The sequence below is a fragment of the Acomys minous genome (assembly GCF_964271855.1).
Source record: "Acomys minous genome assembly, chromosome: 12".
Taxonomy (NCBI): domain Eukaryota; kingdom Metazoa; phylum Chordata; class Mammalia; order Rodentia; family Muridae; genus Acomys; species Acomys minous.
Genome location: NC_140493.1, coordinates 23064282 through 23079533, shown reverse-complemented (window position 1 = coordinate 23079533; position 15252 = coordinate 23064282). Strand labels below are relative to the sequence as shown.

General features: G+C 50.8%; 1 protein-coding gene across 10 annotated transcripts in view; it reads right to left on the bottom strand.

The window, feature by feature from the left end:
• Nucleotides 1-15252, bottom strand: part of PLA2G6 (phospholipase A2 group VI) — a 47087-nt gene that overhangs the window by 19890 nt on the left and 11945 nt on the right. For all 10 annotated transcript variants that reach the window (XM_084751554.1, XM_084751548.1, XM_084751546.1 and 7 more), the window contains 6 exons: nt 12799-13014; nt 11771-11954; nt 9249-9436; nt 7491-7587; nt 6388-6570; nt 1916-2024 (listed from right to left, as the gene is read on the bottom strand). In XM_084751554.1, the coding sequence (XP_084607680.1) occupies nt 1916-2024; nt 6388-6570; nt 7491-7587; nt 9249-9436; nt 11771-11954; nt 12799-13014 (977 nt within the window). The remainder of the gene's footprint in view (nt 1-1915; nt 2025-6387; nt 6571-7490; nt 7588-9248; nt 9437-11770; nt 11955-12798; nt 13015-15252) is intronic.

Here is a 15252-nt window from a genome sequence, read left to right as displayed (position 1 = left end):
GAGATGGAGAGGGAGGAGAGGGAGAGGGAGGAGATGGAGAGGGAGGAGATGGAGAGGGAGGAGATGGAGAGGGAGGAGAGGGAGAGGGGAGGAGAGGGAGAGGGGAGGAGATGGAGAGGGAGGAGATGGAGAGGGAGGAGATGGAGAGGGAGGAGAGGGGAGGGAGGGAGGAGATGGAGAGGGAGGAGAGGGAGAGGGAGGAGATGGAGAGGGGAGGAGAGGGAGAGGGAGGAGATGGAGAGGGAGGAGATGGAGAGGGAGGAGAGGGAGAGGGAGGAGATGGAGAGGGGAGGAGAGGGAGAGGGAGGAGATGGAGAGGGAGGAGATGGAGAGGGAGGAGATGGAGAGGGAGGAGAGGGAGAGGGAGGAGAGGGAGAGGGAGGAGATGGAGAGGGAGGAGATGGAGAGGGAGGAGATGGAGAGGGAGGAGAGGGAGAGGGAGGAGATGGAGAGGGAGGAGAGGGAGAGGGAGGAGATGGAGAGGGAGGAGATGGAGAGGGAGAGGAGATGGAGAGGGAGGAGATGGAGAGGGAGGAGAGGGAGAGGGAGGAGATGGAGAGGGGAGGAGATGGAGAGGGAGGAGATGGAGAGGGAGGAGAGGGAGAGGGAGGAGATGGAGAGGGAGGAGAGGGAGAGGGAGGAGATGGAGAGGGAGGAGAGGGAGAGGGAGGAGATGGAGAGGGAGGAGAGGGAGAGGGAGGAGAGGGAGAGGGAGGAGATGGAGAGGGAGGAGATGGAGAGGGAGGAGATGGAGAGGGAGGAGATGGAGAGGGAGGAGATGGAGAGGGAGGAGATGGAGAGGGAGGAGATGGAGAGGGAGGAGAGGGAGAGGGAGGAGATGGAGAGGGAGGAGATGGAGAGGGGAGAGATGGAGAGGGAGGAGATGGAGAGGGAGGAGATGGAGAGGGAGGAGAGGGAGAGGGAGGAGATGGAGAGGGGAGGAGATGGAGAGGGAGGAGAGGGAGAGGGAGGAGATGGAGAGGGAGGAGATGGAGAGGGGAGGAGATGGAGAGGGAGGAGATGGAGAGGGAGGAGATGGAGAGGGAGGAGAGGGAGAGGGAGGAGATGGAGAGGGGAGGAGATGGAGAGGGAGGAGATGGAGAGGGAGGAGATGGAGAGGGAGGAGATGGAGAGGGAGGAGATGGAGAGGGAGGAGATGGAGAGGGAGGAGATGGAGAGGGAGGAGAGGGAGAGGGAGGAGAGGGAGAGGGAGGAGATGGAGAGGGGAGGAGATGGAGAGGGAGGAGATGGAGAGGGAGGAGATGGAGAGGGAGGAGATGGAGAGGAGGAGAGGGAGAGGGAGGAGAGGGAGAGGGAGGAGATGGAGAGGGAGGAGATGGAGAGGGGAGGAGATGGAGAGGGGAGGAGATGGAGAGGGAGGAGATGGAGAGGGGAGGAGATGGGAAGAGGAGGGGGAGAGGGGAGGAGAGGGGTCCATCTAGGTTGTTTGATGGTGAGGCTGAGCACTCTGCTGGGAGAAGGGCTCACACAATCAGTTCACACCCGTGCTAGCCCTTCAAGCCCTCCAGAGGGGATCTGGGCTTCTGTGAAGAGAAGCCACCTCCTGTGACCCTGAAGCCAAGCACAGTGGACAGGGGCAGCAATGCACATGCAGGTCTAAGCATGCACCCGGTATGGATGAAAGAGGGACATGAGTGGACATGCACGGAACATGCAATGGCTGTATCCCACCCACACTGGGAGACGAAACACCCTCTCTCTGAGGCCCTTGCTCAGCAAGCCCTTGGTGGGCCTGCATCTTAGGAGAAGAAGAAGGCTCCCTTCCTGTGAGCTGCAGCTCCTCCTGGCCACCCAGCAGGGAACAGCTGGGCCAGTCTGATCCCTACAGTTGGGACTTCCTCCTCAGTCTCTCAGCCCTCCCCAAAACTCTGGTCCCAGATTGCAGATCACATACGTTTGCTGATCTTGGAGGCTATGAATGCAGGAGTCTCCCCGAAGTCATTTGGAGTGTCCACTTCTGCCCCAAATACAATGAGGGCTTTGACCAGTTCCACATTTTCTTTCTGTTGGGGAAAGATGAGAAAAATAAGCAACAGCCAAGACCCCATCCACCAACTAGCTCACATGTGACGTGTCAAAGAATGCTGCTTGAAGCCTGGTGCCCTCACAAAGGACTTCAGAGCATCCCTCAGCGAGGGCTTAGGAGTGTCTGAAGAACCCTGGAGTGGGTGAGGTCCTGGCTAGGTGTGGATGACTGACATGGGCACAGCCACAGGACCCTAATGCCTCGGGCCATGGGCTTTCAAAACCTCCTCAAGTCAGGCTTGGAACTGGCAAAGCCTTGTTCTAGTTTGCAGACATTGACAATGCGTGCAAAAACTAGCAAAGACGGCTCCTCCTCTCAGATGACTGCAACCTGAGACCACGCCCTTAAGCGAGCTAACCCCTCTTTGTGCCGCATAGTAAATGAGCGCCATTTCTGAGTCTCTAGGAGCTGGCCCCCCGCAGAGCCAGCACAGCCCGCTCCACCCCAGCTTCTCTGTAGCTCTTGTCTCTTCATTCCCGTCCCAGTCAGGGTTCCAGGACCAGCTGTGCAGAACTTGGCACACAAAGATTCACCCCAGCTCTCCCTTACAGGGAGCAATGTACTTGGACTTCCAATGGAGGAGGCCCGGGGTGGTGGTTTGAACAAGAATGGCTCCCATAGGCTCATGTGTTTGACTGCTTAGTCACCAGGAAGGATTAGAAGGATCAGGAATAGGTGTGGCCATGTGTGTCACTTGGGGTGGGCTTTGAGGTTTCAAAAGCCTATGCTAGGCCAGGTCTCTCTCTCTGCTTGTGGCTGAGGATGTACCGCTCACCTACTTCTCCAGGCCCACGCTGGCCTGCTGCCATGCTCTCTGCCATGGTGACAACGGTGCTAAGCCTCTGACACTGTGAGCAAGCCCCAAGTCAATGCTTTCTTTTATAGCAGGTGCCTTGGGCATGCTGTTTCTTCACAGCAACAGAACAGTGACAAAGGCACCTGGGGACACACAGAAAGGCCAAATACTGACAACACTTGGGAGCAGTGCAGGGTGAGTGGGGACTGAGAATGCCATCCTGCCTGTCCACTTCAGGCAGCTTTACAAAGACCCTCCCCAGTAGCAGCCTTCAAGGGGGTAGCTTCCTGCCCCAGAACGCCATGGGTAGGCAAGCACAAACCAAAGTACTGCCTTCCTGGAAGCCTACGCTCTATTCTAAGAGCCTGGTTTTCTTGCCAAAAGAATGAAGTAGTGCATCTAGAATGTTCTTTTCCAAGTAGTTCATGTTCTATTTGAACTTACATGGGCCCAGGCAAATATGTGTTCTTGTCAGCCCTGTCCTCTTTTTTGGGTTTCCTTTTACATTTGCACTTAAGGGCTTGATATAGCAATGCCTTCCAAATAAATTTAAGTGTGTTTAAAAATAAACAGTTAATGGGGCTGGAGAGATGGCTCAGTGGTTAAGAGTATCACCTGTTCTTCTAGAAGTTCTGAGTTCAATTCCCAGCAACCACATGGTGGCCACACCATCTATAATGTGGTCTGATGCCCTTTTCTGCAGATAAAGCACTCATATACAATAAATAAATAAATCTTTTTGGTTTGGTTTGGTTTTTTGTTTTGTTTTGTTTTGTTTTGTTTTTGTTTTTGTTTTTTTTGGTTTTTTGAGATAGGGTTTCACCATGTAGCCTTGGCTGTCCTGGACTTACTATGTAGACTCGAACTCACAGCGATATGCCTGCCTCTGCATCTCTTATATTTATGGTTGTGAGCCTAGCCTTTAACGGCTGAGCCATCTCTCCAGCCCTGCCTCTGCTTCTCAAGTGCTGAGATTAAAGGCGTGTGCCACCACACCCAGCTTAATAAATCTTAAAAAAAATTAAACAGCTGAATGTGTGAGTGCACACCTCATCCTGGCACTTGGGAGGCTGACGTAGACGACTGCCACAATTTCAAGGCCAGTTTGGGTTATAAATCAAAGACTTTGTTTTGGGGGTAAAAGAGTAAACTCACTTGAAGAAGAAATTGAATATATAACTGTCAGAGTGGCTGGTAATTTACCAAAAACTGGGAAAATGGCACATATGTGACAGCATAGGAAACAAGAACACACCAAAAGTTCTCAGAGACCTGGGCCCTGTGAGTTCAGGAGAACATTCCAGACAGTATACGAGGTCACAGCTGATTTCACAATAATGCCAAAAAATGACGTGCCTTGTGAACCACACTGATTGACACAAGATAGTTCACACATAACGGTGGATGAACTGCCACTGCCTCGGATCTCATCTCACCACAACACTGGAATCAAGTTCCCAGCCTGCAGACTTTTGTTCTCCACAGATATACACCCCTCCCCCCCAAAAAACAAAACAAGAAAAGACAGCATCACTGAAAAATGGCCTGGATGCATCAATAAGAACCAATATGCCCTGGATAAGAACTAGACAGCTGTGTGAGTTACCAGATCAGCTAGCTGCTTTAGTTACTGCAAGGTAGGAGGGACTGCCAAACAAACTAGGAGTGTTCACCTGTAGCTGCCAAGGAGGCATATTCTCAAAATGAAGGCAATGTCAGCATGCTGGTGCAGGCCTTTAAGCCAAGCACTTGGGAGGCAGAGTCAGGAGGATCTCTGTGAGTCTATAGGCCAGCCTGGTCTACATAGTGAGTTTCAGGTCAGCCAGAGATGCATAGAAAGCTCTTCTCTCAAAATAAAATAAAACAAAATGAATGTAATAAACCTGTTGCTTTAAGAAAGCAAATAATTTTGGGGGGTTTTGTTTTTCAAGACAGGGTTTCTCTGTATAGCCTTGGCTGTCCTGGACTCACTGTTGTAGACCAGACTGGCCTCTGACTCACAGGGATCTTGCCTCTGCCTCCCAGTGCTGGGATTAAAGGCGTGAGCCACCATGCTTGGCTGATAACAAAGTTTTTGCCCATGATAAAATTTAAATTTCAAGGAAAAAAATCACAATTTTTCCGTATTTATGTATGAAATGATGGGCTTAACCACTTCTGTACACTGAAAGGCTTTTCTACCACACATTCATTGCGTCAGTATCTTCCAACATCAACACAAAGTCATGTGTATATAAGGGAATCCTTGCAAAGTACAGGACAAACCATAGGCAGTGGTGTGACAAAGTTCAGGAAGATGGCTTCAGAGTGGTCGGTGCAGTGAGCATGTCAGAAACTGCCACCCGATGCGTTCTGGCGTAACACTGAAGCATCTTGGCACGGATCTGAAAAGGTTGCACTTCCCAGCCATATACAGGGGCCAGGCTGAGTATCCTAACACGCCCCAGGAGACATGAGGATCCCTGCGCTTTCTGCATATGAAGATCCACAAAAGTTTCACAGAATGTAAAATAATGCCACCTCTTTTCACTCATTAATTTTACTTTGGAAAATAAAGTTGTTCATAGAAATGTTACTCATAGCTGGACAGTGGGGTACAGCCCTAGGGAGGCAGATCACAGGATCTCTGAGTTCGAGACCAGCCTGGACTATAGAGTAAGTTCCAGGACAGCCAGGGATACACAGAGAAAACCTGTCCTGAAAAACCAAAACAGCAACAAAAGGGGGAGAGAAAGAGAGGAAGTGAGGGAGATACACACACAGAGGGGGAAGGGGAAGGGAGGAAGGAGGAGAGGAAAGGTAGGGGAGAGGGAGGGGAAGAGGGAGAATGTCCCTGGTTATTGGTTTTGAGCTGGTCTTGCTGTGTAGCCCAGGCTGGCCTTGAGTGAGCCTCCTACTGCTGCCAGAGTCTTGAATTACAAGTATGCACTACCATGCCTTTGGGGTTTTTTGTTTTGTTTCTTGGTGTTTGTTTTGTTTTTTGTTTTTAGACTCTTATGTGGTCCAGGCTGGCCTTGAACACTGCAGCTGAAGGTGGTCTTGATCTCCTTTGCTTTTGACTACTGGAATATGCTACCATGCCTAGATATTTAGCTTGGCTATTTTTCAAGGGTAGAAACTGAGCAAATAGACTTTGAAAACTAGAGAATTGCTAAACTAGACTTTTCCAAGGGTCCAGTCTGCAAACAACCTTCCCGGTCTTACTGGAGTTGCAGCCTCTTGGGCAATGTGCCCACTACAGGCATGGTACAAACAGGCTGTCCCTGAAGTGGCTGACTGCTTCCCGAAGAGGCTCAGAGCCCCTCCTGCACTCTCATCTGAGACTAGATGGACAGCAGATGGCGCTCTCCTCTCCATGGGCTGAACAAGCTCAGACTACTGTCTCATCACGCTGCAGATGTCTCCTAACAAACCGACGTGTACTTTGGGCTAAGGGAGGAGGCATGTCTGATGATACAGCAGCTGAGGAAAGGAGGGTGAGCTGAGGCATGGTGCCCCTACACCCCTGGGTAGCTGCAGGGAGGCCACATGGCCGCAGGCTTACCGACATGGCCAGGTGCAGCGGTGTGTTCCCATGTTCACCGCGGGCGCCTGCGTTGGCCCCATAGGTCAGCAGCACCATGACACAGTCAAAGCGGTTGCGCATCACCGCCACATGCAGAGGTGTGTTCCCTGTGGCACTTGTGCTGTCCACGTCACAGCCCCGCTTCAGCAGCATTCGGGCCATCTGGGGACACAAACCAGATGGGTTTGTCAGGGGCACCCTCCCTGAGCAATCTTCCAGTATTAGCAAAGAGCAGTCCAGAGGCAGGCCTCAGTTCTGGGCGTGACCCTAGACCTTAACCCCCACATGCCAGCTCCCTGGGAACCAGGTGGGAATTAGGTGAAGACTGATTCTAGAAGTTTCTGGCCCTTTCCTAGAGCTACAGAGGCTTCTCTGGGCCCTGTCCCACAAGCACCAACTCCCTGAGGTTGACCACAGGATGTGTTCCAGGGGCCTTTGCAGGGTGTCCTGGCTCACTTTGAACTGCAAGACAGTGGGAGGACAGCCCCAAGCCCAATGTTCCACTAGCCTTCCTGCAGCCTAAGCCTGATCAGTCACTGAAGCCCCAGCACCTCAGTCCTGACATGGGATACGCTGTCATACCTCACAGATGTGGCAATGAAGGAACACATCTGAACAAGCTGGTGCCTCACAAAGGTAGAGGCCTTGCCCTCTTGCCTGTCATATGTAAATGCAGGCCACGGTGTTGCAGGCATGTGTGTTGCCAAGATGGGCTACCTTGGCATCCTCTCAGGAGGACAGAGCCACTAAAGAGCTTCATGAAAGACTCAGCCTAGGTGGCCACTAGGCTCTCTGTGGGGGTGCTGTGCCCAGTGGCCATATCATCACTGCCACCTTCTATGTGTGAGGCACAGTTTCCCACACACTGCTTTGCTAACTTCCCAATACTTCCAAAGTCAGGCAGCAGGAACCCTCCTCCTCCCTCCTGTCATGGACAAAGGAATCAAGACCATCAGCCAGTGAGCAGCAGGACAGTGCTTGTCTGCCCATGCACCCTTGTGAGACTTGTCCCCAGGTGCCACTGTCATTCTCCCAGGAGCCTCCTCTGGACCTGCCCTGCCCCCAACCCTGACTCTGCCTACCTCGGCGTTCTTGGCCCAGTGGAGCGGGCTGGCTCCATAGCGAGGGTCCTTGCTGTGGATCTGGTTGCTGTCCATGCTGATAATCATCTCAGCACACCTGGGGAGGGGGAGCAGCCGGACAGTGAGGGGACACTGCTAGCAGCTCTTCCTACTGACCAGCTAGCTGGCCCAGCAATGGCTTCTTAGCATACCAAGGCAGCTATGAATAAACAAATTATGTTAAACTGAAAAATTGATACATAGGGCTGGAAAGATGGCTCAGAGGCTAAGAGCACTGTTAGTTCTTGCAAAGGTCCTGAGTTCAATTCCCAGCAACCACATGGTGGCTCACAACCATCTATAATGAGATCTGGTGCCCTCTACTGGCATACAGGCACACATGGGAGCAGAATACTGTATAAATAATAAGTAATTTTTAAAAATTGATACACAAGTGAAATGGCCAACATAATGAAAAGGCAACCTATAAATGCTGGGGTAAAACTGAAAACTACGGTCAGGGAAGGGCATGGTTGGGATTATATTTGTAATCCCAACATTCAGGACACTGAGGCAGGAAGATTCCAAGTTCCAGCCTGGACTACATAGCCTAAGCCTTTCTCAAAAAGGGTGAGGGCAGGGGTGAGCGGTGGTGGGTGCAGGGTTCAGAGGTAAAAAGTGCTCGCTGCCAAGCCTGAGAACCTGAGTCCAGTCCCTGGCATACATATGAACAAATAAATAAGTGCAAAACAACAGCAGCAATCATTTCTAAAAAGCAAGCATGGGTCTAGAAAACTGGCTCAGCAGTTAAGAGCACTGGCTGCTCTTCCAGAGGACCTGGGTTCCATTCCCAGCAACCACATGGTGGCTAACGACTGTAATTCCTGTTTCAAAGTAGGCACCTGATGTCTCTTTGGCCTCTGTGGGCACTGCATGCACAGTGGTGCACAGACAAGAATGCAAATCACTCATACACATAAAATAAAATTAAAATTAAATCTAAAAAAAATTATAAGCAAATAGTCCATTGAGTATGGGCATGGAAAACTGCAGGCAGGTTAGAGCAAGGTTGGGAAATCTCTGTCATGGCTTAGATGTTTTGGGGCTGGTGGAAGCTAGTGGTCTGCTAAGAATGGATCTGGGGCAGGGCAACTGGAGAGATGGTTCAGAGGTTAAGAGAACTGACTGCTCTTCCAGAGCACCACATGGTAGCTCACAACCATCTAATGCCCCCTTCTGGCATGCAAGTGTGCATGCAGGCAGAACACTGTGTACATAATAAATAAGTAAATGTTTTTAAAAAATGGATCTGGACGGTTACACGCGCTAGTCACAGGCTATGAGGTCTGACAGAGGTGGGCATGAATAGCTGTTAAAGGGACTACAGAATGTCCTGCAGTGCTACCAGCTGGGGCAAAGCAATGTGCTGGACAGGCAGGGCTTTGGGCCACCAGGCTACATCCTTGGAGCTTTATCAAGCACAGGAGCTGAGTGCTGCAGAGCCTCCAAGCCTCAGGTCTGCAGCAGACTTGAGAACAGGCACACAATCATAGGGGAGGCAAAGGCTCATGGGCAGAAACCTGGGAGTATTAGTGCAGAACTCTACAGGGTCTATTCTCTGCACATGGTTTGTGGACTTGGGGGTGTGGCTACCACGTAATAGCATCGAGTGCTTTCCTGAGGCTGTGTGCTTGATTGGTTAGCTGATGAAGCCTGAGGAACCTCGGCCTCCTCCCTGGGCCCTGCAGGATGGTGGGGTCATGTGGTGGCGAGGCTTACCCCTTCTGGGAGAACTTCATGGCTGTGTGGATGGGGAAGCCACCGGGTCCCATGACGTTGCAGCGGGCATTGCAGAGCAGCAGCACACGCACCATCTCCTGCTTCCCCATCTGGCAGGCCAGGTGCAGTGGAGTTAGCCCTTGGTTGTTCGCCTGGTTCAGGCCGGCTGAGGCGTTCTTTCCTAGGAGCTGACAGGACAACACAAGTAAGCCCCCCACTCCCTTCTCCAGCCTCCAGGGACCATCTTCCTCTAGACACCAAAGGGAACGGACATTTGACCCTACGAGGATAGAGAGCAGGAGGGCATGAATGGCCTCAGAGATGACAAGAAAGCTTGACCAGTGAGGTCGGTCTGTGGGGTGTGAATCTGGCCTGACTGTGGCTCATGTGAACCCAAGGATCTCAACTCAGGCGTGGCAGCACATGCCTGTAATCCCAGTACTGGGGAGACTGAGGCAGTCGAATTCAAAGATAGTCTAGACTACACAGTGAGTTCCAGGCCAGCCTGAGATACATGAGACCCTGTATAAAAAGAGCTATACGTTTTCTAGATGGAGTGATTCTTGCTTCCCACAGGATGTCATAGCCTAGAGTCCTGTGAGAGGAGAAGCCTCAGCTGAGGGATGGTCTGGGTCATATTAGCCTGTGGGCATATCTGTAAGGGACTGTCTTGATTATCAGCCCACTGTGGGTGGTACCAATCCTAGGCAGTTGATCTTACACCCAGCTAAGCCAGGCATGAGGAGCAAGTGAGCAAGTCAGAGAGCAGCATCCTTCATGGTTTCCGCTTCAGTCCTTGCTGGAGCTCCTGCTTTGCCCTTCTGCATTGATGGACTGTGATCTAGAAGTGTAACAGCAATTCAACGTGGCCAAGTGGCAGAATGCTTGCCTGGCACGCATAAGCTGCGGAGTCCAGTCCCCTGTACTCCCTTTCCTGCCTACCCAAATCCTAAGATACTCGAGTCTTCTGTATGAAATGGTTATTTTGCAAAGAGCTCACACATACCCTCCCGTGTTCCTTGTTATAAGGGACCCACTATGTCACCCAAGCTGGACTAGAACTGCCTTGGCATCCTACATAGCTGAGATCACATCTGCATGCCCCTCAGTACCTGCAATCATCTCTAGATGACATCTACTACCTAACACAATGTAAACACTAGTTGAACAGTTGTTTATATTGTGTTTTTTTTAAAAAGGAAATAACAACGAGGAAAAATTGTCTATACACAGATGTGATTTTCCTCCAGATTTTAAACACACCCACGGGCACCAAGAGAGCCAAGACACTAGTGGGAAGCTTGGGGCTCAATGCCATCTCTCTGATGTTAGTAATAACCACTGAGTCCGGCTGTGACATGAGGAAGGTTGGGAACCCAGCAGCGGGGAAAGGGGCCGGCAACATAGGGGAAGCCTAGGCCAGCCCACCCCAGCCTCGGCTTGGTGGTCCTCAGTGGCCATGTTTTTTGGCTTCTACTGAATCTCAGTTTCTTGTGTGAGAAAAAGACAACAGTGCTCCAACCCAGGGGAGCATCTGGAGAACTGACTAGAACAGGAGCCACTGGGTGCAGGCACAAGGCAGCATAATCAGAGGGCAAGTGTGATGCAGGAGTCCCGGCCAGCCACACCTTCCTCCTCCCTTCTCCTCTTCCTCTTCCTCCTCCTCCTCCAGGCAGCACTAGACTGCTCTGCATTATACAGATCTCTGTTTTCTAGAACAATCCTGATGCCAGAGGGCAGAACCGGCAGCTCAACCTGCTCATTCTAGACAATGAAACAAGCTGAGAGTGATCCTTTCCTTTCAACCTAACAGTGGATTCTCAACAGCATTCCATCTACTAACCATGATTTTAAAACATCTGGGGCTGGAAAGATGGCTCAGGGGAAAGCACACTGGCTGAGGGCAGAGGTTTGAACCCAAGCACCCACACAGCTGCTTGACTCCAACTTCAGGAGATTTGGCATCCTTTTTTGGCCTCTGTGGGTTCTGCACACACGTGTGCATAGATATACATGCAGACAAAATCCATACACACAAAATAACACATTGAAAAATTACAATGCTTTTTAGTGCTTAAAGAATCAACAGCAGTGCCTCTGGCACAAATACCTCCATGAGCTGGGGCAGTTTGGCTTGGCATGAGAGTCCATAAATTAGGTCAGGTCTCACTGCACCTTGAGCCCTCTAGGCAGGGGTTGACCTGATGCCCCTAGTCCAGGGGCCGGCTCTGGGCAGCTGCTGAGCTCCATGCCTGACTGGAGTTACCACAGAGCTCAGCTCACTGAGTTGGAGAATTTCCATGACCAAAGATATGTCTCCCTCTAAGTGTCACGAGGCAGGGGTATGTGATTGGGAGGGTGGGGTGCTGAAGGAACTTGGGCCCAGGGATCAAAATGGATGAGCTGGAAGTGGTGGTGCCACTCACCACTTAGCTAAAGAAAGACCTATGAACATAAGGCCCCAAAGCTAGTTTTGGGCACAAATAGACGCTTGGTTGCTCTGTCCACTGCCCATCACTCACCTGCAATACCTGGGAATTGTCCCCTTGCACAGCGTAATGGAAGGCAGTCTCTCCTTTGTTGTCGGTGACATCCATCTGAGCGTGACAGTACTGTACCAACTCCACCAGGATCTCACTGTCACCCTTGCGGCAGGCCAGATGTAGTGGAGTACAGCCCTCCTCATTCTCTGTGCTGTTGGCACAGCTGTCGGGGGTGTTGGGGGGCAGTGAGAGGGAAGTGTTATGGCAGGGGTGCCGAGAAGCCCAAGCGCAGAGGCAGGGCGCAGCAAGACTTGGAGGTCCCCGGGTGACTAAAGCAGTGCATTCTGCTCACCCACGAGGAGATAGGCCCCAGGACAATGCCAGCATGAGGAGACAATAGGATGACACAGAGAAGGGGTGCACAGGACAGAAACTTCAGTGGCTCAAGCAATGCTCTGAACCTCTATACTTCAAAAACTGCTGTGAGATGGGGTACCATGGTGTCCAAGGTCATGCCTGGGAGCAGCCAAGCTCAGAGAGACATTTTGTTTTTGTTTTTTGAAATAAAGGCTCACTCTGTAGACCAGGCTGGCCTCGAACTCACAGTTTTGCCCACCTCTGCCTCCTAAGTGCTGGGACTAAAAGTATGGCATCACCAAGCCCAGCTTGGTGAGGTTTTAGCTAGAGCCCAGGCATTGAACAGAGAAATATGGGATAGCCTACCAGTGACTTGCAAAAGTAGCCATGGTGACCTCTTTGGGGAATTTGCTGATACGGCATTGTCCTGGCCATGCCCAGGTCCCATAGCCTCTCTTTGAGATGACAGAGCAGTTGGAAGAATTCAATGTCTGTACTTCCCCCTGAGTTTAATTAGCATTCTAGGGTTATTAAGCCAGGACAATGTCGTTCCTTTCTCACCCAAGCCATGGAAAGAACAAAGGCCGTGTGTGGAGACTCCACTCCGGCATGCAGCATGTGTGCTCCACGGGCCAACAACATCCGGCACCACGCTCTGGTGCCTCCAGCCCCTCATGCCACATGCACACCCTCCAGGCCCCAGTGCCCACCTGATGATGCGGCTGTGGTGGAAGCACTCCCGAATGCCCAGCTCCACCGCCAGGTGCGTCACTGTCCAGCTGGGGTGGTTGCGGGTGAGGTCGGTCAGGCGCTGTAGCACCTCCACGTGCAGGACCTGCGTGGAGCTCTCATAGAAGGGGGGCAGCTGGGCCGAATACTGCTGGAAGTTCACCAGGGCGTCTGCCTCTGACTCCAGCTGGAAGAGTCTGCCGCCAGGAAGACAGAGGCCACTGAGGTCAGTCATGGGGCCAGAAGCTGGGCCAGCGGAGGGGCAGTGCCCAGCATAATCAGACCACGAGACCACCCTCAAACAGACCACCCTCTGCCCCAGGCTGCAGCTGATCCTCTTCCTCCAACACCACCCTTAAGTGGAGCTCATTTGCACTTGAAGTCTTTCATCTGGTGGCTTTACATCTCATTTAGTGAAAGCCAAGTCATATTCTCTTTTATTTGATTGCTACATCCTGTCTCAAGCTCTGGCTCTTTGTATATGGGCAGAATTAAATAAATGATATTTAACTTAGATGGCCAGCTACACAATACCATGTGAGTTACAGCTCAGTTATCTATGTGATGAATATTACACAGCATTAAAATAGTTTTAAAGTGACAGGAGGGGCTGGCAAAATGACCCCGTGGCTAAAGGCAGCTGCTGCCACTTCAGTTCCATCTCAAGGACACCCACGGGAGAAGGGAGTGACTCCCAACAGTTGCCCTCTGATCTCCACTATACACTATGACATGGGGACATGCAAAAATAAACAAAAACATTATAAAGTTTTTTTAAAAAGAAGAAGAAGAATAGGAAGATGTTCATTTTGTACCAAGTGAAAAAGCAAGATACATATAATATATAACACAAAGTGATCTCAACTATGCAAAAAGGGCAGTGAAGAGACATGTCAAATGCGTACAGAAGCAGACTAGATAGAAACTTTCTCCCCATTTCTCCTATATCTAAACTTCTCTAGTCAGCATATGCATTAGCTTTCTAACTAGAAACAAAGGTCGGCTTACTTAAAAAGAGTTGGGTTTAGCAGGGCGTGGTGGCACACGCCTTTAATCCCAGCACTCAGGAGGCAGAGGCAGGCGGATCGCTGTGAGTTCGAGGCCAGCCTGGTCTACAAAGTGAGTCCAGGACAGCCAAGGCTACACAGAGAAACCCTGTCTCAAAACACAAAAAACAAAACAAAACAAAACAAGAGTTGGGTTTGAGTCTAGTTCTGCTATGACGTTGCTGTGTAACTTTGGTAGGTCCCTCACCCTCTCTGAGCCCATCTGAGACTAAGAGACATGAGGTTGTGACTAACAGCACTACTGTGAGGACAGTAAGAACACAATGTGACACAGTCACAAAGCTGGGGCAATTACACACTGTGACCTAGAGCTATGACCATGGATCTCAGCAGCCTGGGCTTTGTCTCACACCTATGCAAGCACAGAAACCAGCTGGCCCTAGGACAGGCAGTGCCCAGAGGAGGCGACTAGAGGAACAAAGCAGCACTGTTGTTGTTGTTAATTTACACAGCGCAGACACCTGTTCTTCTGGGCGAGGCAGCAACATGAAGGGTTGAAAAGACATGCTAAGAAGACAACCAGCAGCACAGAGCACAGGAAGAGGACAGACAGGCCTCAGCCCGCTCCCTGAGATGCTGCTGGGGATGGCACTGCAGTCTAGAGCACAGCAGCAGGAGCAAGTTGCGGGCTCATGCTTAGGAGCACCCTTATTTGTTCTGTTTAGAACAGTGTCTGTGATGAAGGAGGGTGCGAAGTGCGGTGTCATCCTAAGCTACGTGACAAGCTTGAGGCCAGCCTGGGGTACATCAGACACTGTCTTAAGGGCTGAAGTTAAGGGCTCTATAGCCAGGAAAAACAGCAGACTGAACAGTGTCGAAGAGAAAACTAGTGAATGGGAAGGAAAGTTCGCAGAAAATATGCAGTGTCGCACACACACACAGGCACATGCACACACATGCACACACATGCATGGGCGCGCGCGTGTACACACACACACACACACACACACACACACACACTGGGAACTACAGGAAAGCAGGGAAGAGGCATAAACCATCATGAGAGCAGGAAAACAAAAACAAAAACTAGATATAAGTCTTATTTGAAAGATGAATGTCTGTCTGGAGAGATGGCTCAGAGGTTAAGAACACTGGCTGCTCTTCCAAAGATCCTGAGTTCAATTCCCAGCAACCATATGGTGGCTCAAACCATCTATAATGAGATCTGGTGCCCTCTTGTGGCATGCATGCAGGCAGGCAGGCATATTATTATGTAAATAATAAATAAATAAATAAATCTGTTTTAAAAAGATGAATATCTACAAACTTGCTGATTTACTATATCCTCTAAATCTATAAAAACAAGACAAAAAGTTTAAATGCCAAAGCTGGGCATGATGGCACATGCCTACAATCCCAATACTCAGA